Raw genomic sequence first — 27,831 nt, 5'->3', positions numbered from 1 at the left:
ATACTGAGTCTATGGCTCTAAAACCTCCTCTGTAACATCAACAGAATGGTTTGAAGGGACAGGTATATCACACACTAATGCTGCTGTGGAACAGAATCCCTATCCACATTTAACCCAGGGCTACCCCTGTACTATGGACAAACAGACTTCATTCCTAAATGCTTTATTCCATGCATGGGTCCCCTCAAATTATCTATGGTATGGTCCCAGTTACTCTCATTTGGGATAATATGTGATGAATTATGGGATAGATAAAGGCCAATGAAATGGGATAGGTTATTCCAAGCATGAAAAGGAAAATTGGCTAGGCTTAAAATGGCCAACAAGGGCAGATAGTCTAGTATTTGCCTAAGAACCTATGTATTCATCTGTCTTCAGAATATTTTTTTCCTGCAGGATCAAAGACATTTTTGATGCTGAACAGGTTGAGGAGGAAATACAAAAGTATGTCCAACAAGAAAAGTGAGTCATCAGACAAGGGAACTCTGCTTCTCATTCACTTTGCCAGTGAAACCTTTCCAATGTTGCAAAGAAAGAAAAAAACACAGGAGCTGACCAGAAGAATCAGGAGTAGCTTGGACGTGAACCAGTGTCTGGTGCTGGGAGATGAAGATGGACAGGAAGACCAGCAATGTTGAAATTAGTCAATAAATGTAAGAGTATAAAGCATCAATCACATTTGAGAAATATAGAATATTTTAGAAGAAATAGTGGTTGAGAAAGAGTGGACTTTTGTTGACTTTGTTAAACTTGTGGGTGGACTGAAAAGCATATAACCTACTTCATGTCATTAAAGTTTAGGGGGAAACTAAAAAGGAAGAAAAAGTAATCAAGTAAAGCAATTTTTGGTTTTGACAGTATTTGTATAAATCATTTCATGACAAATTGCATGTTACACAGTAAAGTAGATGAGTAGTTTGCAGGCAGGGATATCTAAAATAGAGGGTGAGGGATAGTATTTTCAGTGATTTTTATATGTGATAAAGATATTAAAGTAAGCAAGTACTACCTTTTCAGTTTTAAGAAGTGTAGGCATTAGAACAAAGACTGGACAAATGTATTTTTAAGTTAACATGCTGTAATCTTGGGCTGCTGGGGTGGGGTAAAAGTCCACGGATTATAGTATATGTAAAATTGAAAATTTTTTTTCTTACTTTTGCATAGGTGAAAATCTGGATTAATACCCTTGGTTTAGTCTAAAAGAAGTTGTGTGTGTAAGCAAGTAGGCATGAAAAATAAACATGATGAATGTAATGGGAAGGACTCAGTCTCTCGCACATGTAATGATATTAGCTTTTTTCCTTCCTTTAGCAAATAAATCCTCAATGCCCATTAAGAAGTCTGTAGCTGAGGGTAGTTATACCTTCTGTTCTTGTGTTTTCATGGAGACAAGTAGACTACAGTTCCAAGCAGTTAATCGTGAGAGTTCTGAACATTTTCGCAGGGAAATGTCCTTGTATATTTTAATTTTACAAGCAACTCTATTAGTCGGGACAACACAAAGTGAATAAAAAGAAAAGGTTTCCCCTAGCACCCTAAACACTTCAATGCATTTACTAGAACAGGGCATATTTTAGTTTTATTTAAAAAGAGTACTAGTGCAATTTTTCTTAAGGCTACAAGTTAATGTTTTCTAAATGTATGCAAGCTGCTTTTCACATCTAGTAAGGGAATAGAGATAAGATAATAACAGACAGCAATCAGTGTAAGTGGAAACGCAGGCTGTAAAACTTTTAGCACGGATAACCTTAATTTTAGGGTAGATAATGCCTGTGGATACAGCTGTCAATTCGGGACCACTGTTCCTATCAGGAGGTTTAAACTTCATTATTTGAAGATGTACATAGTTTTGCGTGTGTATGTTAATATGGTATGTGGAAGTGTTGGAGGGTTTTGATTAAAAAAAGTCCTGAAAAAAAGTGTGACAGGCTCAAATGGAGAGGACAAAACAACCATATAAAAGATCAACCTGCCAAACAGTGTGTGTATGTAAAACAAAATTTGGAAACGGACATTTAATAAAGGCTGTCACAATAGGTGGGAATATAACTTCTTATCATAACAGGTACAGCTACATATTATATTGGAATGTACATGGCCTCAAGAGTACAGACAGAGTACCGAATTATATTAAAAGGAGAGTGCAAACAGCAATGCTTAGACCAATTTTAAAAGAAACAAGCACGTGAATTTAATAAATAAAGGATTTCAGGATTGATATTCAACAGAACAAGGAAAAGGAAAGTAATTATACTAATTGTTAGAGGACCTCCAATAGTGAAGGAAGAGGTAAAAAAGATAATGATAGATTTGTGACAGTAAGGGGCTATTGGCATCGGAGGAGGTTTATGTTGGCATTTACTTATATTCTACTTAAAAATGTTGTTATGCTGCTTAAGAAAACTTTGGGAGAAATAGCTTTCAGCAGTGAACAAGTAGGGACTGGAACTTGATTTGCAACAGTGAAAACTTCTGAAGAAATTTATGAAAATATTTGGTATGCAAGAAGTGAATTCAGTAGTAGGAACACCTACAATTTGTATATTATTCCCCAAGGTACAATAACTGGGGAAGACTAAACAGAAATTATATTTCAAAGGAATGTGCATTTAATTGAAAACACACATTCAATAACTACTTTAGATAATGTGTCCAAAAAAAAAAAAATTGCAGGGTAATGATGTAAAATGAGACGCTGGTGCTTTTCTACCAACCTGTTAAGAGAAGAATTTAAAGAATGGGTAGTGGAAATTATTTGAGAGTTATTAGGGAATACTGACAATTCTTCAGAAGTTATAGGTATTGAGTGGAATAAAATGAAAGGAGAGTTTAAAAATAGGGTAGAAATAAAAGAAAAATAAATATGGTTAGGAAGTAATACAAATTACTTAAAGGGGCTGACAAAGGTTAAAGTATTGCTGAAGAAGGGGAATCCCACACAACATGTAGAGGCACAACTGCAGAGTGCTAAAGGGAAAATAAGGGAGTATCTGGATAATATGCATTTGCTGTTTGTTTGATAATCAACTCCACAGCACAAAAATATTTAGCATAATGACTTAGGCAACAGAAAGTAGAAGTGGTTGTTGCCAAACTTAGGGAGCCTATAAGAAAATCATCGGAGCTCCTCTAGAGGCAAGAGAGATTCAGAAAATGTATGAACATTTGCATAATAAAAAAAAAGAGAAAGCACAAATGGAAATATTTATGAAGACTATTATGCTAAGGTTAGAGGCAGATGAGGCTTAACAGTTAAGGCAGAAGGAGAGGAGATAAAAAATGGAAACTTTTCAGTCTGCAGAAAAAAGTTTCCAACTAGGAGGATAGAAAGTGATAAAGATATGGAGGATTTTGCTTAACAGGATTTTCAAAGGAGGGAGAACCACCAACATGGAAGAAAGCTGAGGGTGTCCAATACCTTAAGACTGTAAAAAATCCATTAGATCCCACTTCATACAGACCCATTTCAATTTTAAATCAAATGATACAGTACTAACATCTACAATAGCTAAAAAAATGACAAAGTTGTTGCCAAAATTGCTAGATATGGATCCAGGTGGTTTTTGTGCAGGAGAGGCAAACATTTGAAACATTAACTAAACACTGACTATCCAAACAGAAGCAGAATGTAAGAAAATACCACTGTTATTGGTGGGTCCTGATGCAGAGAAAGTATTCAATAGAATAAGCTGGGATTTTATGAGTAGGACAATGGAAGCAGTTACATTTCCCAATGCAATATGGTTAATTAGGATATGTGAGGGATCGGAAGCAAGAATTATAGTGGGAGGGTTCCACTCTGATAACCTGTCTGAAGAGAAGAACCGGGCAAAGGTGCCCCATTTCCCCTTTATCTGCTTTACATTTGAAGCCACTGGCAAAGAAAATGAGAGACTCAGAAATTTCAAGGATATAACTGGTATGATAAATCAAGAAAAGTTGGCTTTATTTCCAGACATTATTTTGTACCTGATAAAACCGGAAAAGGACATCTCAGTGTTGTGAAACAACCGGAAAAGGAGATCTCAGTGTTGTGAAACTTCGCACAGATTCCAGTCTTTTAAGGATATAAAATTAATGAAGACAAAACAAAGACTACAACTGTAACATGTATCAGACATGGATTTTTCAGCAATACCCACATTTATGGGGCCACAATAAAATGAAGTACTTAGGAGTATGGATTAAAAAAGGCTACCGATGTGGCAGCCAAGGATATGTAGGAAGAGGCTAAATAAAAGATAATACGATAACGGAGAAACTGGAAGTTCTTTATGGATACAAGCACTGAAAATGTTTTTAGTCCCTTTAGTTTAATATACAGGTCAGCATATTTTAATCACCTAGAAAACAAGTTGTGGACAATCATCAATGAAGAATTGAAGGAATTTATCTGGGAGGGGAAAAGGGCAAGGGGCAAGTGGGATAATTTGATCCTTCCAGCAGAACAAGGTGGGTTAGGATTACCTGATTTGGAGGGATATTTTACAGCTACACAATTAAGGCTCGTATACATAATGCAAGCATAAAGCTATAATTCTAAGTGCAAAGGATGATGATGGAATAAGGGAAACAAGAAATAAGGAGAAAGTGGGATTTTGGATGCAGATCCTCAAGAACAACCACCATATGGAATATTATATTAAAAAACAACGTTCTTTCTTTCCTTCCTTCCCTCTCTCCTCCTCTCTAGCAGGGTGCAAGGGAGTTACAGGGTTCACTGGCAACACCCCTAAAGCATCACACAGCAGGCTCATCCAAAAGGCAGTCAGAGTCCACTCAATCCACCCATCATTTATTTTGTTAAAACTCTGTACCGCCTCCGCCCTTGCACTTTAGGTGTTAGGGGCAGCAAGTTTCCTCTGTGTGTATTTTAGCCTGCACAGGGACTAGTCTGAAGACGAGTGCTTCAGTGTCCTAGTTTGCAATCAATGACCTTATAATCTGTAAATCCTCCTCCACAGACATCCTGCTGGTAAGCCTTCAGCTTTTACTCTACTTTGATAACGAACACGGGCATTTACTCTTACTGCTTTTACTCAACTATTTTTTTCTCTTGCATTTTCTTCACTTCTAGACTTGCTACTCATCATTTCCTCCAATCTTGAGTGGAACTGTATGCCTTCAAGAAGTCACCCTTCGTATTCCTTCCTTATTTCTCCTTGCCCAAGAAAGTTATTAAAATCACGTTCAGCTCCAAGCCCGTATTTGTGCTCATTCACCATTGACTCAGCGCATTCAACTGTCTATTTAATGTGTTTTTATTTTCTAAAGAAGTGCCCCTGCAAGCAAATAGATATTTATGTAACAGTTTGAACGTCTGTGGACTATATTGGAATACATGTTTATTTAAATCATAAATATTATGGCAGCCTAAAACACAGAACTTTTGTCCACTATAATAGCTCCATTTTGTTAGACCACAGCAATCCCACTGGTATTTACTTTCTCCTTCAATTGTGCTCAATTTATTGTTTATAGCAGTCCACTGTCTCTCCTCCTTAAGTTTATTTATCCTTTGCTCCAGATGCTTGTGTAACCATTTTCAGTTCTGATCTAGTTTTCCAGAGCTGCAGTCCTGCATTTTGGCTTACTTTTTGCTCTCACAGTTTTTGCTGATCTTTGGGGTGAGGGGTAGCCTTTGGACTTTGCATTTCAAAGTCCACAGAAACCTCCTTACCTTTACACAATTGTTTAAACAGTCAAGTACAATTTTTACTGTTATATATTCACCATTAGTCAGTTCAAAGTGATACTGGACTAACTTCTCCTACTAAAACTGTGTCCTAGAGCAACCAAGCAAGACTTTCATCTACTGGTACAGAAGCATTTTAAACTGCACTGCTCTGTTTACTTATCTCAGCAGATCTGTGGCTGTTTAAATTCAGTCACTGATCATTTTTCTGTCTCTTCCCCAGGTTTCCAACCCACTTAATTCACCCTTGCTAATGCTTGGGCTCACTATGCTCCCCTACAGTGCCCCCAATTCCCACACACCCCTCTTGCTCTACATTTATACTTCCATAGCACCACCCATATATCCCTCAAACCAATACCATTGTTTTGTATACTGAATGGAACCAATCAATAGAATTACTCCCAATAGTAACACACACTAGTTTACCTCCCAAGACTCTCTCAAACTGTCCTACTCCTTTTCCACTATAACAATCACATTATACCTGTACAGCCAACCTAGTACCCTCCTAACATTTTGTAATCCTAATTTACAGCACAGATAAAACCCAAAATAAATAAGGTGCCCCTAACTCAGATTATTTTACTATTCCTCCTAACTCTACTAGTCTTCAACACCAACTATCAAATCCAACTTCTTCAAATACTTCGGACTTCAACCAGTCCTCACAAAGAATAGCAACATCTACCCAGCCTTTCTCCATAACATCTCAACTCTACAAATAAACCACATATGATTTATCTATAAATATCTTAAAACTAAGTATCCAAATTTACAGTCAAATACCAAATGAAGACCAAAATATAACTGGCCACACTCTTCCCTCTGTAAAATATAAATTCAACAAAATGAGTGGAGGTTCATAAAACCACCACTTCCAAACCCCAAATAAACCAGTCACTTAATACCTCTCAACAAAAAACACAACCCAAACTCACCTTACTAAATATGACCCTAAGAAGTATGTGCAATAAAACCCATGGCATACATGCCTACTTTGCCACTTGCACTCCCAATGTAGTCATAGCTACTGAGACCTGGTTTTAAAAAAGAAATAAAAGGATAAAAAGGATAAGGAGATCATCACCCCAGGACTTAATATACTCCAGCATGACAGATCATCACCCCATGACTTAATATACTCAGGCATGACAGATAAAACATGTGTGCAGGTGGTGTAGCAATCATCTACAACAGTTCTCTAACAGTCACCTTACTCCCACAGAAAATACCCAAATTTAACAATGCTGAACTTCTAACACTGCTCATAAAAAATCAACAATGGGAAAACTACATGTTTAAATAGCAATTTAGATACAAGGGAATATCATTGATACTGCTGAAAACGTTCTGTATTGGATATCTCAACAAATTAACCATGAAACTGCAGTACTAGGGGAGACTTGTATATAGACTGGCAACTCAAATTCCACTACCACCACTGAATCCATAAACTTGTACAACTTCAAACAATTAATAGCCACACCCACTAGAATCAATAAAACTTCAGGGAGACACTCAACATTTGCCTGGTTTGTTTGTAAGGATCCAGTCTAACTGACAAAAGAAGGCTGCCTTTCACATAGCATAAGTGACACATTCCAACATATGCCATTATATCTCACCATAATGTAGGTAATTATCTACAATCAAATACAAAATAATTTCAGCAAAGATATTTTCAATGAAACACAAATAAAACTGGACTGCACTTAGAACAATGTCACTAGATACTGCTTAAAAATTATTCTTACAAACCTTAAATAACCTAATACCAGTAAGTAATGAGAGTAAAGTCCAACCCTGCACCATGACTAACAAATGAAAAAAAAAAAACTCATGATAAAAAGGGATAAAGCCTGGAAAAATGGGGATAAAAATAGAACTCAGTATGCCTTTAGAAATTTAGACATGTTAGAAACCTTGAAAAACTTGTGTCAAACTGGACAAGCAAACATACTACACCACACTATGAGACAAACAAAAAAAAAAACAAACAAACAAAAAAAAAACTTTTTTGGTCATGACTAAAACTACGCTCTGGTAAGACCATCACTCCCTCTCCAAAAACAAACAATACGACAGACCATCTCCACACAGTTTAATCCCTACTTTATACAATCAAAATAATCACTCTTGGGGACCAATGCAACTCCCTCCCTCTACCACTGTTCAACAAAAAAACACCCACAGGTCTTCAGTTTTAGTTCACTACTGCGGTTGTGGTGATGCGGTAGCGTTGTCGCCTCACAGTAAGACACCGTCCTGTTCGATTCTCAGCTGGAGCGTCTTCTGTGTGGAGACATGTGTGAATGGCGTACCTTCGTTGAAGGTTGTGCGTCAGGGCTGGCAACTCAGCACATAAAAACCCACTGCCAATCATTAGTGGACCGGAGTTCCGCTGTGGCGACCCCTAACCGGGAAAAGCCAAAAGACTCAACAACCAAACTCACTCATAATGAAGTTGCTTATTCCATAGTGTAGATCAACCATCATTAAACTACCTAAAAATGGCCAGAGAAAAGTCATAACCTACCCTGTGTCCATATTAATAGCTGTATGGCAGAAAGATATGTCCCATTATGGACAAAAAAAAAAATCCTACACCATACCATTAAACAAAGGAGACACATCAACAGAGTTTTAACAATTACTGACCAATAGCGATTCTCTCCCCCCTCTCCAAAATATTAGAGAACTGTATCCATACACGGCGATACAATACCTAAACTCAAATAACCTGCTCTCAGAAACACAACATGGGTTTAAGCCCCAAGCACAGCACCACCATTGCTCTACTACATTTTACCAATATAATAAACCAACATAGAAACAATGATCTGCTTGGGTCCATGTTCATAGTCTTGCCAAAAGCATCTAATACTAGCAACTGCTCATTGGACTCTCCTCAGTAGGACTAACTCCCTCGTCATGGTTACTTGGTTACCTGCCTGGAAAGGTACACAAAAATAAATGGCAACAAACCTACTTATCCTATCAACCAGTTACTACAGGTATAACTCAGGGTTCTATCCTGGATCCTTTCCTTTCCTTTTAATACATTTATTAATAAATCTCCACTCACCATGCTAGTTTAGTTCAGTATGCAGATGACTCTAATATGTGCAGCCTCAAGAATAAATAAGCTCCAAGACATTACCTAAAAATCTTTCTCCTCTGTAGAAACTTGTCTCAAAGAACCAAACCTCCTACTCAACCCCAAGACATTATTGCTTTTTACCTCGAAAAGTTGCCAAAATAACAAGCAATCTTTCACCATAAAGTCAGCAAATAACACTGTCACTGAAACTCACAGTAAACGTCTAGGCATTAAGAGAGAAGACAATCTCAGATATGACCACCACATATGGCATACCATTAAATCTATACACCAGAAACTCTGCTCCCTTTATCAGATCAATGGATTCCTTACAGACACAAGAGAAACTCTAGCCACCACCTTCTCACTCTCATCTCTTATACACCACTTCTATCCTAACAAGCAATACTCAAAGAAACTTGCCCCCTGCTACAATAAAAATACCTAAATTTGCCACCAATCTCACTCATAGGACCCACCATTGTCTTAGCTAACAAACTGGCTTTATTACACAACTACCTAACATATTCATGACTAACCACAGCACACAAACTCATTCGTCATCCAGAAAAATGCCCTGCACTACAAAACTTATTACTGTTCTACTGTCCACCAAGGGACCTCTGTTCTAATAACAGATTCTTATTACTTACAAATAAGTCAAATAATGTTGCAGGAGACTCACTCTACTCCCAAATGTGTTTCTAAACTCTGGAATAGTATCATTATGCAAATAAAACTCTGACAAACTCAGTAGTCTTAAAATCACTGCTTACACAACATCTTAACCAATCCTGGTCCTGCATATGCTCATCACCAGATTAAGACGTTGTGCTCACCATATGATACTCTCCAAATACTCTCTTTAAACAGAATACTCTCAATCTCTCAAAGAGATGACAAAACATTTTTTTATATCTACATAACTACTGCCTGTACAATCCACTAAGTTGAATGTGGGCTCTCTCTTTATTAACTTCCACCACTGTGAAATTTTGGAATGTATAAATTTAACTAATTTAAGTGTATAAATGTAAATAGAAATGTAACTACTCTGTGTCCTACAGCAACCAAGTATAATGCAATGTAAACAAATGGAACTTTTGTCCCTGGGCCTTCAATGAAAATTACACTGAATTTCAGTGTAAACAAAAAACAAGTATAAATAATTAAAGCATTCTAAGAAGTAAGCCAACTCAAGAACAAAGAAAGGAGATTTGCCAATATGGATGACTGAAATTAAAGGTACAGAGAATAAGCAAAAGGGGGCTGGAATTTAAAGGAGAAAATTAGCAAAGGAACTACAGTATTGGGAGAAAATAATTAGACAGAAAAAGGTAACAGAATGGGAAAGGTGAAGAAGACATTTGGACTGCAGTTTAGAGACTGCCAACCCTACCAAGGACTGGTACCAGAGACAAGGCAAAGAGAAATGGATGGGGAAAATCCTAAGTGAAAGACCTGCTCTGGTATAATTTCTAGTTACATCCAGAACAGAAGCTGCTGTTAAAAAGGGATAATTAGTACAGCATATAAAATACTGCATGACAACTATAAGAATTGATCACAGGAGGTTAGAAAAGATAGGATAAGCAATTTACAAGGGAGCAATGGGAGGACATATGTATGACTAAGTAAACAAGAAAGACTAAAATAAGTAGGACTTTTGATTGAACTGTTTGCATGACTGTTTTTATACTCCAAGTTGACTCCAAAGAATTTTTCCTCATGTAGATCGGCAAATGTTGGAGATGTGATAGGGAAGAAAGACGTAAGTGGAAACACAGTTTGGGAGTATAGAAAGTTGGCAGTCTTTAAAACTTCACTACAGAGTACTCTGTCAGAAATATTGGGTAAGCAAATGGGTGTAACTAATGACATTATTTTTTTGAGCTGGGACACAGAACCTGCATTGCCTAGACATAGTAAAGCCCTGTTAAGTTTAATTCTGGTGGCTGACAAAAAAGCAATTGCCAGATAATGGAAATCAAAGATCTCAAGTTTACCCCAGGACTGCCCCCAGCACTACTAATGGACAGATGCCACTCCTAAAAGCTTTATCCCATGCATGGGTCCTCTCAAATTACTTATGGTATGATCCCATTTATTCTCCTCAGGGGCAATATACAACCATCAACCATGAGATGAGCAAGTCTAATCTACAACCAAATGGGATAGGTTATTTTGAGCACAAAAAGGGAAACTGGCTATGTTTAAAATATCCTGCAAGGGATGAACCTATAAAAAGTATATTCCAACTGTATATGAAGTACTGACTATTGTAACAGAGAGAAAAGAACTGGAAGTGGAATCTGGAGCAAATTAAATAGAAATAAATGGAAATTGTGAGAAAATACATGCAGAGCAATGTTCTGGAGAAGGATTGAGGTTTAAGGGAAGGCAGGAATTGATCAATTTATGTCATGTTAAACTGATGATACATGATGTATAATGTAGCCAACTGGGAACAAGTTTTATATATATATATATATATATATATATATATATATATATATATTTATTTATTTATTTATATATAAAGTGTATGTTTGCCTGTATCATAAGTGATTTCTAACACTTTTATTAATTAACACTAAAACGTATATATCTTTTTATTTGTAACAGTCCTGAAGTTCTACCAGTGGTAGAAATGTAGCACGGCAGTTATTCCTACGTAGTCAAGTGTCAGTCCTTGCGACAACATTCGATATGCAGTGATGAGTACAAGTGATAAGGATGGAGCATGTCCCCTACTCCAGTACCTGCTAGCACATTAACTCAGAAAAACACGATAAAATGAGCCAAAAACCACCAACCGAAAAAACAAAAGTAGGTGAACAAATTCAAGTAATCACCAGCCAGGAACACCTTTATTTCAAATATCCTTAATGCTAACCTTGTACAGAGAGTTTGCCAGAGTACCACCCAGACTTCTTCAGAAACGAAACAGTAAACACAAACACCTGTTACACATTTATACCCTAAAATTAATTGACCATTAGATCAATTAAAATTTAAAATCACATAGTAATTAACAAATACTGCCATAATGTGGGGGAATAAAAATACATAAAATCCAATAAAATAGTAGTATTTTACTTCACGACAATATTGGAATATATTTAAAAATAATAAATATTTAATAAAGCTCCTAAAATATATGTACTACCAAATTATATAATAAATACTAAATTAGTATAAAACAATGCAGATACTTAAAATGATGAATGTAATTTAAAAACACAAACAATAATAGATGCACCAATATTTTATAATTTAGCTCACTCGGACGAAAACGCTCTGTACAAGGTCAGCGTTAAGGAGATTTGAAATAAAGGTGTTCCTGGTTGGCGATTACTTGGATTTCTTCACCCACATTAAACTCATGCTACTAGAGAGATGCTACACAGAAATGGTGATGCTTAACTTCCTAAAGCAGTTAAAAAGGCTATAATTTTACACCTTATTTAGTCACACTGATGCTCCACTCTCCAGGCTGCATGGTGATACGGCCACAGTGACTGGCTTCTCCCATACCAGGATTTAGGATATTACTAGAGCTCTTCGATTCTCAGCTAGAGCGTCTTCTGTGTGGAGACATGCGTGAATGGGCGTACCTTTGTTAAAGGTTGTGCGTCAGGGCCGGCAACTCGGCATGTAGAAATCTACTGCCAATCATTAGCGGACCGGAGTTCCGCTGTGGCAACCCCTAACCAGGAAAAAACGAAAGACACAACAACTAGAGCTCTTAGGTCACTTTATTCCATGTACGAGTACACTCTCCATGTTACCCATATCAAGGTAAATAACCTTACACCATCTACTTTAAGGCAGATGCAAAGAGCTAGAGTTACAGGTGAGATCTATATCCATGTGTCCAAAAAAAGCAAAACACTTGTCTTAAGCAGTACATGTCGCCCTCTAAAAATAAAGTGAGAATTACAAGCAAAAGTAACTCATTTCAACAAATGGCTTAGTAAATGTTATTGGGGAGATCCAACATTTGTCAGCATGGAAGGTGACGGCTGACAGACCAGCCTGCTTTGCTAAGGATGACCAACAGTTTTTCCTTCAGGTCTTCTACGTAGTAGCCTATTCTATGTAAAGGCCTAACAAATTCTAAGGTGGCGTTGCTCAATGCTATATATGGAGGCTTGAGAATATTCATATGCGTTATTAAAAAACCTTTGTTTCATGTCTATGGTAACATTCCCGTTATAAAAAGGGTAGAGAGCTTATCACTTTTTCAGACTCTCTTCGGGTAGTGGAAGACAGTATCGGCTTTATCATCTCAAATATTAGATTAGTGGCAAATATTCTGAATCTGTACACACTGAAATTTTGGTCAGATTTGGACTCCTTCAGTGACAAGACCACAGCAGGGACAATGACAAGCTGAAATAGACATCTACTAAGCAAAAGCACCTTAAATTTTAGGTTTCTTCAATTATCCGTCAACTGGGGATCTTAAACAACTATTGATATATGCCCAAATAACTACCTCTTACAGCAAACTGTCCAAGATCCAGTAACAAGTAAAAATATACCCAATCCCTGTCTTAATTGTCTGCAAACCTAGTACCATTATTCTTTCACTGATCAGATTTCCTCAAAAAATGTAATTCTTTATTTTTCAAATATATTTGAATGAATTCCATAGTATTTATACATAACATCTTAAATAATTATGTACTCTACTTACATTAGCCTGAAACTATAACAGATCTGTATGTATACAGTTACTTTATAAGTATGTCCAATCCATTAGCAGAGTGTCTGATCAATTATTGTATACTGTCAATCAACGATAAGACTTTTCCCAAAGGGTTGTTGATAAATGGCTTTGGATAAATTCTTAGTTCTTTAATTTTAATTTCCCATAATGCTGTGGTCTTCAGTAGGCTGAAGAAGTCTTCCAAAGTTGGTACTGTGTTTGTATTCCATCTTCTTGTTATAGACTTCCTTGAAATTGCAAGTATAGTCCATACTAAATACATGTTTGAGCTATTCAAATGAGGACCTTTGTTTACATTTAATAATACAAGAGCTTTAGTTAAATAAAATGATTCATTAAATAAAAGCTTGTAGAAAGTTATTAATACCACTCTAAAATGGCTTAATTTTAACACAAAGAAAATGTGGTTCCAATCTGCATGGTGTACTTGCTCACATCTCAAACATATTCCTTTTATGGAAGAACTAATTTTACTGATTCTGTCTGGGGTTAAGAATGCTCTGTGCAAGCATTTCCAATTAAAAATGTTCCAGTACTGTGTAAAGGATGCACATTTTACCGATAAGATATTTCTTTTAATATTTTCAGTTAACTGTATTGAGTGTCCTTTTGTTATACATTTCCAATCTAAGGTTTTGGGTGTTGTTTTAGAGTTTATCAATATTTTGTAAAATTTTGAAACACTGTTTCCCATGTCAAAGTCATTCTATATGATTTTATATATGTATTTCGTAAATTTAGGTATGTCATTAAATGAAAAAAAATGTTAATTATTCTACTTAAATCTTGTGAATATGACAGAATACTCTGTAAAGTTAGCCAGTCCTGTTGTGGAATTTTGTATGTTGTTTTTATTACTTGTATATCTAAAACTTTTAGTTCTTTGATGCATTGAAGCCAACAAACAAATCCTTTCTGCTCCCAGGAATTAATAATTTCTCTATATATTTTATGTAGAAAGTTCTTTGTGACTATAAATGGTGTTAAAAGATCAAACCAGATTTTTAAATCTATATTTGCATTAATAATTGTCCTAAATGAGTCAATGTAATAATCATACCAGTTTTAGTGGGTTTAGTTATGTTATATTGCATACTAATACATATGTGCCATGGCAAATTGTTTTTATCTGTTGTTTGAAATGTTTTTGTAAATCAAATTAATTTACTGTATTACAGTTAGTAATTCTTTCCAATTTGCAGAGTAATTTGGACTTATCCAATCTGAGATTGTTGTAGATATTGATGCCTTTATACAGATGTTTCTGAGATTGTTGTAGATATTGATGCCTTTATACATATGTTTCTGAGATTGTTGTAGATATTGATGCCTTTATACATATGTTTATGTTTCTTTATCGGGAAAGTTTAATCCTCCCTGTTTCCATGGTCTGATATGATGTATTAAAAGCTATTCTGTTTCTTTTGGGAAACCATAGAAATTTTATTAGGCATGAATTTCAAGTATATTCCTTTCTGGTAACATTTGTATTGCCAAGGCTATATATAGGATCTTGGGCAGTAAAACCATTTTATTAGCTGTAGTCTATCTTCAAACGTTAATATTATTTTGTTCCATTTTTCCACAGAGACTTTAGTTGCATTGATATTATTGCAGTTTTTGAGACCAATTCATCATTATCCTTGCATAACTCAATTCCTAGATATTTTAGATTCTTGTTTCCCTATGATGTGATCCCCCTTAGTCTACAGTTCTTTTTTTATTTAAAAATAAAAATGTTTATTTATTGAAATGATGTCCTGAAGTCATGTGAAATTTGTCAATTAATATATCTAATTTGTCTAATGTCTCTTTTGTATTAATGTTAGTAATAGGTCATTAGCAAACAGCATTACTTTAGAATTGTATTATTCATAAACATCTATTTCCTTTGATTTTTATGTTGTTACGAATTTAATCTGCCAATATTTCAATAGCCAGAGCAATTAGAATCAGTGACTTGGGGCATCCTTGTTTAGTGCCTTTTGTTATATGTATAAATTCAGAGGTAAAAGGACCTAACTTGACATACGCTAAATTATTTGTGTGTGTGTATATTATATATATATATATATATATATATATTATATATATATATATATATATATATATATATATATATATATATATATATTCTTTAGGAGATGAACAAAGGATGCAGGAAATTCAAATAGCATTAGGATTTTGAATAAATAGTCCCAATTTAAGAAATCAAAGGCTTTCTCTATACCTAAGCCAATTATGAGTGTTTCTCTCACTGATCAGATTTGACCAAACGCAGTCACCTTGTCCCTCAAAAGATAGTACCGATTTACCTACAAATTCAAATAAATCAAGGGATTTCTCCAAAGACAGCTCTACATCTCTATAACAGGGAATTAAGCTCCAAAAAGATAGCTTTACATCCCTATAAGAGGGTAATAAGACTTGTCCCATGCTGACTCAATCTTTAAAGTAGCCACATTTACCTATGTTTTCTACAGCCAGATATGTCGGTATTAGGCATAAATATGGGAAAAAATAAAATGTTAAAACCCGCTATTGTACATGTCTCAGATAAACTTAAGAGGAGAAAATTGCATGGTTTGTATAAAACTTCCATCATTAGTCAAGAGAAGTATAATCAAGTTTGCAGCGATCTTAAAAGCATCAGTAGAAAGACTAAGACAGGATATGAACTGAAAGTTAACTTTTATAAAATCAGTAACAAGCCTTCTTTAACTATATTAGGTGTAACATAGCACAGAACTCAAGGTGAAACACATATCTGATATTAAAGATATAGAAATTCCTTGTTTGACAATTTTAGCTCAGATTTTTCCACATCCCTCACACCTCCACTTCCATAAACACTGTTCCTCCAATTATCACTATGTTCCCACTAAAACTAAAAATAACAGTTACGTGGATGTGGCCAATACACTACTCTACCTTGTTATTAGCATAACATGCACTACTGCTGAAAACGTTTCCTTAAGCTTTTATTGTCTTAGGCCCTCCACAGGGTATGTGACGGAGTTCTAGAGAACATCAGCCATGGTGCGTCTAGATATAGGCAATAACCCCTGAAAATCATCACCCCATTCACTTCACTATAAAAAGTCATGGAGAAGACCTTAGTAAATGTTATCAACAGCAAAACTGGTAACCTGATTCTAGGTTTGTAGTTTTTTTTTTCTGAAGGAAAAAAATCTAGCTTACTTTTTTCTACCAATGTGTGCCACTGATGCGGTTATTCCCTTCAGTGCTACTAAGCTTGACCTTGCGACAACATTCACTCTGACTCTTCAAGCAGGCAGATAAACATGGCAGCCTAAAATTTTAACTTCTGCACTACACAATGAGCTGCCAGTTGGCTTTCTGGTTGTATGCACAGGGCATAAGCTGATGGTACCTCCTCAACTATCAGTTAAGTCACTAGTGGGGCCTCTTAGGGCTGTGTGGAGTCTACTTATCTTTGCCACCTACTTCTCTGATGACAAATGCCCAGGATTTGTGGTTGACCATGACAGTGGATAACTGCAAACTGCGTACCACTGCTGATTCCACCATGACTTATTCTTCAGGAAGGGCTAGATAAAGGCAGCACCTGGTATACCGCCCATGGCCTCAGTCAATGCAAAAAATGGACTGTAGTTACAATTAGGAAACAAGTCGTGTCCACAGATTATTACAAAAATGTTGTCCTGCTTCAGGATGATACAGGCAAACATCCATTGACAATGAACTTTCTTTTGATCACCAAGTATCAATTATAGTAAGGAATGTTTGTTTTCATTGTTTAGTTATTTATCAAAATTATATCCTTAAGATCTAAAGATGGCTTGGTCACCCTATATTCCTCTACTATTTCACCACTTAACATATCACTCCAATTGGTATGCATTGTATGAAATATGAATCCTAGCTTGAAAGACCCAGTACAAAAAAAACTGCACTTCGCTTTAAAAAACAACTTGCATTAAAATGTCTTACTGCCAACTGATTAAAGATAGGAAAGATTTGAGAGCACTGCTGATATTAAGATGCTTGTCACTGTGGTCTCAAGAAAATGCAAATCTTTCCTGGTGGCCTCAAGGAAATTCAGGCAATCCGGGTTGTCCTTCTGTTAAGATTCCTTACTATTGTTACTTTATGCCTTTTGAATGTACATTGTTTGACTATAAATTCTTCCATTTTGATAAATGTGTGAACTAGGTAACAGGCTGTGTCATGGATGAAATGTAAATCAGTTTACTCAGTTATCTGAATGAATACATAAAAGTAAATGCACCTGCAGTATACAAACTGCACAAAGATGATCCTTTAGAATGCATCTACAGTATGCAAATTGTACAAAGATGGTCATTTAACAGCACAAGAAGCAAACCAGATTTTTTTTAAAGTTCTAATACCATCCAATTTTTCCAATTGCTCATTTTTATGCACGAGCTGGTCCCTATTTTTGACCTCCTCTACCTTGGACTGTTATTGGGCAGTATGGGTTTCTAACAGACCTTGTCTTTCACTATAACTAGTACATGCCTCATATCTCTTACTACAGCTTAGGCATCAACAATTCTTTAGTTTTGCTAATGAAGGCCAGCCAAAGCTGCTGCTACTTGTAAAAGTAAGCTTTACCATTTTAATCAATGGTTAAAAGCAGCCATGAAATGCAAATCAGTTCTTTTCCATTTATGGCAAGTCACTCAATATACAAGTCAAGGTTATGAGCCACTGCTAAACTGCTTTCTGTATTCCAAAGGTCAGTTACCCCAAACTCCTCTTTTCATATGTGCAACTCTGAGCAAGTCAATTATCCAGAAAGTGGTCTCGGGTTACACATGACAAAGGACATGTGTCCAGTAGGTATATCCAAGAATTGAAATGCACAAAGATACAAATTATTTTAAAATTCTCATTAAACCTACCATCATCACTTTTATTTATTATAAGATTTGGAAAACAGTCCTAAAGACAGAGGCAAATTACACCGCAGACTTTAGAAACTACAAGGCAACCACACCAAATTACAAGGCAACCATACCAAATAAGTGTTGTGGTCTCTTTCCCTAAATTACAAGCCGATAAGCCACTTTATAAAACAGGGTGTAATTTAAAGGAATGTTTTTTGAAGGGTTCTCAGGAAGTTAGGGTAGTCAGGAAAGTGGCTCAATGTCCCTCCATTTTAGAAATGAAAACATTAGACTTGAGAATGGTATACATTCAACTGTTACATTCTGTAAGGGCAACTATCAATCTAAAGGCGTTGTTTATCTGGCCAAGTGCTCAAGTTGTTCATCTTTTTATGTGGGCAAAACAGAGATATGTCTCCATAAATGCATCTATGAGCACAATTATGAAATAGGAAAGAAAAAGGACAACCCCCTTCTCAAGCATTCCAAAGTATGTGCAAAATATTAAAAAATGCAGTTTGGTATTCTAGAACAGGTCACACATAACCCAGGAGAAGGGGATGACAAATCAATTCGAGGTAAAAGTAGTAAGACAGCAATTGAGACTTCATAACTTTCATGAGCCTAGAGCCTTGGATAAACAAAACAGATTTCCTTACAACCCTTGTTAAGGATGAGGTAAGTTTTGGAGTGACAATTACTTATGGCATACATTTTATTTTTAAAAATCATAAATGTTAAATTATGCTATATAAATGAATGTTTTTAATGGTTTTAACATGACGGTTTTACAACAGACAGCAATAGCAGCAGATTGTTTATGTTTTATGATGCTGGTTCTTTAAATTAAAAAAGCATTCATTGTTCAATTAATCAATTAGCAATTTAGTATAAGTGAACGGTTTGTTTGTTATTTATTCTGTAGTAGTCCTGGGTTGATTAGGACGAAATTGCTCAATCTTTATTTGTGAAATAAAACATTGTTTTGGTATTCATTTTCTGGTTGGATCCATTCACCTGGCTGCTTGCATTACCGTTTGTGTGCTGTCACTTTCAGCCACTGACCTTTTCAATCCTCTCTACACTGTTTTTGTAAACAAGAAGTGTAGAATAGAATAAAACCTTATACAATCCAGCACCTACTTACCATTCCAAGGTGGAGGAGCCCATTTTTCTGTGATGCTACTTGGGTACATGACAACTCCTGAATACTGCTCCATCCATTCTGGGTCAGGCTGCCACTGCTTACAGCGTCTAGGATGAAACACACAATAAGTACACAGAGTCTTACAATACGCAACAGTTCTGATTTTTAAAGATACAGTCCAGATTTTGTCAAATGAATACAAAATAAAGAACGGCTAAAAATCAGATTGGACAACAGACTGTATTCATAATAAGAACTCAAGCAAGGTAGTAAAACGAGGTAGTCCTGGGACTATGCTACACCAGTATCTGTGACTGAGAAAAGGACACACCTCTGGAGCTGTCTGTGGAAGATGCAGCCAAAGTTTAATGGCAGGGTAGCAGTGTAGTCAGTGCAAGAAATGTCCAAGGGAAAATGTAAACTTGATGTGAAGGGGAAACGTAGTGGTCTGGACCTACAGCTGTAGAAGCAACAAGATGCCATCATTAGGACTGGGTTCCAAATGGCTGTGGAAAAGCACGTAAACCGAACTTCAAGTTAAATTAGGTGAAAGGCAGGACAGTGCAATATACTTAATACAAAAGGACTGAAAGACCAAGGCTGGAGAACAAGCGGATACTCAGACCACAAATGAAAAAGTCTTGTCAAAAATACAAACACCACTGAGAGACAAGAGGGTTGGCTGAATGGGAACACTGGGTCAGGACAGAAAAAAGAAAAACTGTTCGCAAGCAGGGAGTTGCAGAAAGGAACTCTGCCAAAGTGTTTAGACAAACCTGGTTCCAAGCTTCACGGGAATACAAAATGTCTAGGAATCCATCTGCCAACAGAACTCTTACAGGGTCTCAGATCAGTATGTGCATATGGATGGGGAGGCACTGAAAACAATGAAAACAGCAAAACATTTGATTTATAGTGACGATAAGCGGAAACTGCAACACTAAAGACTTGTTCCATATATCTCAACATTTATAAGCAAGAAATATGAACAAAACCAAAAAGAATGAGGGGACAAATGCCCAAAATGAGGAACAAATTTTAGATATTTCTTTTATAAACATAAAAAAATTGTTGCTAGAACAACAGGTTTTGCACGAACACGCATTTTCTGAACAATATGAAGTCTGAATCTCAAATGTCAGTTACTTAAATTGTATCAATTCTCAATAATTTGCTAGAAAACTACACACATTATGATGAGCAAACCAAAAATAGGAGACAAAAATCTGGACAGCTGGGAGATATGCATACTTCTTCAATCAGAGTCACCCAACTTATTAATCTAGGAATAATGTCAATTCCAGGAGACAACAAGGGTACTGCTTTAGTTCGGACCAACATCCCTAACAAAGCTCAATCCCTACATGTTCTTCCGATCACATTTAGTGATTGCTGTTCTTTTATATCTGCCTAGTCCTGTTAACAAGGTTCTTCCCCATTACCTAACTCACCAGGTTCATTCCACACTCCATTAAAAGTATCCTGCTAGCCAAACTCGGCCATGACAACTGAAATACTCTGTACAGATGCAGTAAATATAATACCTTCATTAGTCTTATTCCCACTCAAGACAGGCTCTTACCACTTCGAAAAAATCAGAGACCAATGATCGCTAGCTTTCACCCAAATTAAAAGCAACTGATCAAAATGAGGGATGCAGCTTGAAAAACCTAAAAAGTGCACCTTAAAAAACAACAGTAAGCCTATCGAATACCTTCCAATCCTTCCAATCTGGCTTCTTTATGTAACCTATCAAGAGACTGTCTCACCTATTATAGGGATAACCAGGCTAAAACAAAACAGCCTAAACAGTTCTAAAGAACATGCCACCTATGCAACAATAAAGGGTTTCCAAGACATCCAACTGCAGGGAGTTTATACCATGAAATTATAGAAAATACTAAATCTATCTGGCCCAGCCAGCCCCCACTTGGCAATTTTCCTTTATATTTAACCACTTACTTCTAAATCGTCACTACATAATCATTTGAGACAATAACTTTCTTGAATTAGAAAGTTAAGACCCAGATTAAGGACCTGCTCAATCTGGAATGCAGCTAACTGGTTCATTGGTGAATACTAGGCTAACTGCCCTGAAGGGCAATTTGGGCAATTTTAAGCCTAGCCAATAGCCCAAGATCAGAATTAAACCATGTACCTTCTGTTCATAAAGTGAAGACCTTAGCCATTATGCCAAACTCACCCAATCCCCATTTCCAGCTATCGATCCAAAAATACGGAGGACTGAAGTACAGTTCTCACCAGTCCCATTTCCATCATTTTAAAGGTCTATCTTCTGGCATTACTCCACATAGCTTCAAACACATCTCAATAATCCCACTACCCAAGGTATCTTCTTCAGCCTCAGCAACAGACTTTCATTCAATAGCTAAACAGTGTCCACTTAAAAAAATCTTGAAAAACTAAAGTATGAACAGTTTATATTTCAAAATAGGACATTCACACAGACAAACAGCATGGTTTCAGACCAAAATACAGTACCAAGTTCATAGGTAGGTACTAGGCTACCTATATAAGCCTAGCCAAAAAGGTACCCTGGCTTTTGCCACCAAAGAAAATTATTTTCCTGTGCCCCTGTCGAGCAGAGCCACAGAAGTGATCCCCAAGGTGAATTGCCTATCTCCCATCCAATCATCAAGATTTTTCTTGGAAGAGTGCTGAGGAGGAGCTTTGTTTGATATAGATAGGTAGTTTGTTCCAGAGTATGGAAAGTCTCTGGGACAGGAATCTATCCCAACAGCATGTTCTGTTTATTGTGGTGACAAGGTTTAGGTCCCTAGAGCGTGTAGCATGTAGGGAATTGGGATTTCTTTAGTTCATTATTTATACACTAAACAACCTTACTTACAACAATATGGATCTTATACACTAAACAACCTTATTTACAACAATATGGATCATGCCCTCCTAATAGAAACCATACTTCCTGATATTAAATGTGCCTTCAAAACAGTTAATCACACTTAGGATACTATTGGGGTGGACTAGAAATGGTGTGGAAACTGTGGTGAAGAAGAGGCTTCAGAAAACCATGAGGGATGTCATCAGAATTAGTAACTGACAGATTCATAGCAAATACAACTCTGAATAGTGCCTTATCCTTACATTAATCTCACCCTATGCCCCACAGCAGGGCTGTGATAGTGATAAAACCGACAGCACTTGCAAGACCTATCATGTAAAGCAGGGCAACATGAGCTGGTGTTGACAACAGGAGACTTGACTGCACATATCAAGACAGACAGAACAGGATATTAGAGCTGACCGAGTCCACATGGGTGGGCAACAGGAATAAAAAAAGGAGAGGCCATTCTAGACTTCTGTCTGTCAAGTGGTTTGATGTTGGCCAACACATGTTCAACAAGAGAGGGACAGTCACAGGATCACATACAACCAGGGTTGACAGATTTCCGACTGGCCGGGTAGGGACAAAAAAGAAGGTCTTTCACGCTAAGTGAGGACCAAAAAAAAAACAAAAAGTCTTTAAACACGGAGCTACTTCTGTTTAATATGGAAGATCAGGCAGTTCCGCATTAAACACAAGTAGCTCCACGTTTACCGATTTTTGATTGGCTCGTATACGGCATACGGGCCAATCAAAAAACTCTCAAAGCAGAGCTGTGTTTAATGCGGAACTGCCTGATGTTCCACATTAAAACACAAGCAGCTCTGTGTTTAACGATTTTTGATTGGCCCGTATGCCGGTATATGGGCCAATCAAAAAAAAAAAAAAAAGAGGAGAGCTGTTTCGCTGGGATTTAAACCGGCAGTGGGGGACTCAGGATCGGGCTGCTGATCCTGAGACAATCCTGCACAAATAGGGACATCTGGCAACCCTGCATACAACTGTGGACAATATGCGCTTCAGATAGACATCCTCCTAGTAATGGGGGGTGAGTGTGCATCAGGGTTCAAGTCTGGTGATGGACACATTAGCAAAAATTGCTTGAGACAGATCAACAAAAGTGCTATATGCAGATGATATGGCATTACAGGCAGATGCTAAACAAGGACTTCAGCAAATGACAGGGGAATAGAATGCAAAACTGAAAGCACGTGGAATGAAATGGAGTACAGATAACACAATTATAATGGCAGAAAACTGGGGAAGTCAAAAGAAGCTGAAAATTGAGATAGACGGGAAAACAGTGGAGTAGGTTTACAGCTTCAGTTATATGGGAGGGGTGTTTGAGGAGAAGAGAAGTCTGAATGAGGGTGTCAAAACTAGAATCCAATGGGCTACAGTCAACTGGCACAGTGTGTCAGGGGTGTGACAGAAGAATGCTGAAAAAGCTGAAAAGTAAGGTGCACAAAACAGTAGTGTGACCTGTACTACTGTATGGTACAGAAACCTGAATGGTGAAGGCAGAACAGATATGGAAGGTGAAGGTGATAGAGGTTAAGTGCCTGTGATACTGAGATGGGTGGTAAGGTGCAACCTATAGGACAAAGAAATAAGTTCATCAGAGAAGAAGCCCAAATAATAGCTCCAAGTGCAAGGAAGGGCAAAACAGATTATGGTGGCTAGGGCAAATGTGCAGGAAAGTAGAAAACAAAATGGTGAAGATGATTTGGGACAGACAGACAAAGAGGCACTGCATCATTCTACACTGTACTGTATCCTGAGATGTATATGTAGCTCAGCTAGTCACCATTGACTTCTAGTATTTTACACTGCAATGCCTGCCAATTTGCTATTTTACTTTACTTGAGATTTTCTGTATCTTCAGTTACCTCTGTATTTGAATTTGGCTTGTAACTGAAACTTTCTGTTATTTTTGTTATGATAATGTTCTGTATAGATCTTTTCTCCCTGGGCCTCAGCTGAAAATTGTGGAAGACAAGACCTTCCAAAGTCAGGCATGACTGTCAAAGAAGGTTGGATTGGCATTGAATCTAGAGAGATACTGACTGTTAACACAACACCCAGACGCTACGTAGAAAAAAAAATAGGAAAAAGGGTGTCAATGATGATTTTACAACTGCTCCTTCAGCACTAGGCCACTAATCTGACTCAGGACATCTGGGTTACAGTCAGGTCTTGGTACATCTGTGCCATGAACTGGTTAAAAGCAGATTTTGGAAACAGACTTCCTCTGAATTTAAACTGCATCCATCTCTATTTCTGTAGTCTAAGGAGCATTAGAACAAAACTAGGACTAAACTACCAACATTACTGACAAAGATTGAATTACAAGGGCACCTTCTCAGTTAAATCAGTTACAAATGAAATTTTACTTGAGTTGCAATTAACGGAGCAGCTTACCCCAACAGCACACTGATGCAGCAGTTAGCAGAGCTGCCATAGAAACACTTGTCTCTACAGTTTCTTTCTCAGCTGGGATGTTATCTGTATGGAGTCTGCATGTCCTCCCTGTGTATGCATGGATTTTCATCTGGTATATCCCAAACGCATGCTATAGGAGAACTGATGCTCTTTGAAACTGATAGCATGAGTGAATGCTTGCCGCAATGGGTGTGTGGCTAATGTACAGATCCTGTGGCAGACTGTCATCCTATTCATAATTATTGTCTCTGCCTTGTGTCTAGGGGATGCAAGAATTCGTTTGACTACCCTACAGCTAGGAACTGAACTGAGCAGTTAATCAAAGAATGAGTGAATGAATCTGCTGTTATTCTGTATAAAACTAATGCTGGCAATCAACAACATGGCTAACAGAACAATAAATAAGAATTTATGTACTTACCATAACTTTCCATGTGAGTTGTTGTTCTTGCCTTCATTATTACGGATGGGTTTGGAGCCAATCATCAACTCAGATTAGGCCAATTTGCAAAGCTCGAGGTCTCAAACAGCTCAAGGCAAAAGCCCTATCCCACAATGCACCACTGCATTCCCCAGATCTTGTTTGCTGCCAACTAGTGTAAAACCTACCCCGGATTACAAGGAAATCATATAGTCCAGTGTGAAAGGAAACTCCTCAGGAAAACCAAAACCACAATGGTACCTCTCGAACTTCCAGACATAGGAAGGGGGTAGGTGGGGGGGGGGGTCATAATAATGAAGGCAAAAAGAACAACTCACATGGAACGTTACTGTAAGTACATAACTTCTTAATGTGAAGTTATTCAATCTCGCCTTCATTCTTACTGATGGGTAGCGCCCCCAGCACCACAATCTTGGGTGGCTCACAGGAGTACCTGTTTCAGGACAGCAGACCTAAATGAAGCTCTGTCCCTAGAGGCCTTGTCCACTTTGTAATGAAATATAAAGGTATGTGGATTTAGCCACGTGACAGCTGAACAAACTGAATCAATAGGTAACCTGGTCAAGAAGGCTGCAGAAGTAGAAACCTCTCTTGTAGAATGAGCCTTGACTTTGTTATGTAATGCAATACCTGCTTCACTGTGGATAAAGGAAATACAATCAATCAATCAGAGACACATTTCGACAAGGTAGTTTTGGAGACAGATGCACCTTTTTTTAGAATCAGAGGAGGACAAAAACAGCTGATCAGCCCTTCTGAAATCTGTCCTGTCCAAACAGAAGCAAAGTTGTCGATGGACGTCAAGTTTGTGAAGCATATATTCCAACTGGTTTGAATGATTGGGAAAGAAATCCGGTAACTCAATTGTTTGATTTAGTATGAATTCTGAACACACTTTTGGTAGGAACGATGGATTCGTCCTGAGGGAAACCCTACATTTATGAAATATTAAAGTAAGGTGGCTTAATGGAAAGGGCTTGCAATTCCGAAATTCTGTGTGCTGATGTAATAGCCACCAAGAAAATGGTCTTCCAAGAAAGATACTTCAGCTCACAAGAAGAGGCAGGTTCAAAGGGCAGAAGAATAATTTTGGACAGGATTAGATTTAAGTTCCAGGGAGTAGTAGGAGATCTGATCGGTGGTTTTAAGTGCATCGTACCTTTCAAAAAAGCCTTAGCCAGCTTATGAGACAGGATACCATTTTCGGATGCACCTAAATGAAAATTAGAAATAGTGGCCAGTTGGACTCGAATGGTTGCTGCTGCAGCTCCTTCATTGAACAGTTTTGATAGTAATTCCAAAATATCTATCCGAGATGGACGCCAGGAAAGGGTCAATGTTATTCTGCTGTGCCCATATGGAAAACCTTTTCCACTTACTGAGGTAAAGTCTCCTAGTTGAAGATTTGTGAGACAATAGGATATGCCGTGCTTCTTCTGATAAATTTTGGAACCTGGCTATTTTGGGACTTGGAGCAGCCAAGCTGTCAGTTTGATGGACTGAAGAGAAGGATGAAGAGCTCCTGAAGAGTGGATCAGCAGATCCAGCACTGGGTCCAGGATACAAGGCTCCTCTAGCAGAGGAGGTTTCAGGAAGGGGAACCAAATTTGACAAGGCCAATATGGGGCAATTAAGATAAGTGTCCTGTCCAGAAAACTGGCTTTCTGCAATACTTTGAAAGCATATAGGAGTCCTGGAGGCCAATAGTGGCAGAGTGCGTCTCTCGGGGATTGTCCCTGTTGAGGGATCAAGGCAAAGTAGTTGCTGTACTTGGTGTTTGTAGGGGGTGGCAAAAAGGTCGCAGCAAGGCTGGCCCCACCTGCGGAAAATAATTTCCGCTATTTTGTTCTTGAGAGACCACTCGTGAGTTAGAAGAGCAGCTCTGCCGAGTCTGTCTCCTATTACATTGGATTTCCCTGGAATGTGCATTGCTATCAGAAAATGCTGGGTGGACTTTGCCCATTTCCATAATCTTAGAGCCTCTCGACACAGTGGAGTAAGATTTGGTTCCCCCTTGTTTATGTACCAGACTATGGACATGCTGTCCAACTGGATTGCAATTGTGCCTAGGGGAAGAGTCTTGAAAGGCTGGAATGCTAAAAGAACCACTCTCATCTCCAGGACGTTTATGTGCAAAATGAGCCTCGTGAGCCTGCCAAGTACCTTGGGCTGTCCGTCCCTGATAATGCCCCCCTCACCTGATCAGGGAGGTGTCCGTTGTTACTGTTGCAACTGGAGTGGGGAGAACAAATGGATGGCCCATAGTCACCGTCTCTGATGTTAGCCACCACCGAAGGTCATCCTTGCAAGAGTTGGTAATCGGAACTGGGTGATTCATCGGTAAGTCCTGAAATGTCCACTGTGTGAATAGCAACCACTGAAGAATGTGCACGTGAGATCTTGCAAGGGGTACTGCAAAAATCTTTGCTACCATATTGCCGAGCAGTTTGAGAATCTGTGATGCTGGTGCTTTTCGTCTTGACAGGAGATCCACAATTTGTTGTTG

The 27,831-nt window shown here is 37.6% G+C and overlaps 1 protein-coding gene across 1 annotated transcript in view; it reads right to left on the bottom strand.

Moving 5' to 3' along the window:
- The window catches only part of NDUFS2 (NADH:ubiquinone oxidoreductase core subunit S2), a 488,454-nt gene that overhangs the window by 448,068 nt on the left and 12,555 nt on the right, over positions 1 to 27,831 (bottom strand). Inside the window, exon 2 of the mRNA XM_044089959.1 lies at positions 19,576 to 19,682. Within this exon, the coding sequence (XP_043945894.1) occupies positions 19,576 to 19,682 (107 nt within the window). The remainder of the gene's footprint in view (positions 1 to 19,575; positions 19,683 to 27,831) is intronic.

Source organism: Protopterus annectens, chromosome 12.part0 (genome assembly GCF_019279795.1).
Source record: "Protopterus annectens isolate FY-2018-M chromosome 12.part0, PAN1.0, whole genome shotgun sequence".
Lineage (NCBI taxonomy): Eukaryota > Metazoa > Chordata > Ceratodontiformes > Protopteridae > Protopterus > Protopterus annectens.
The sequence above is the reverse complement of the archived record's forward strand: the minus strand, read 5'-3'. Positions and strand labels throughout refer to the sequence as shown.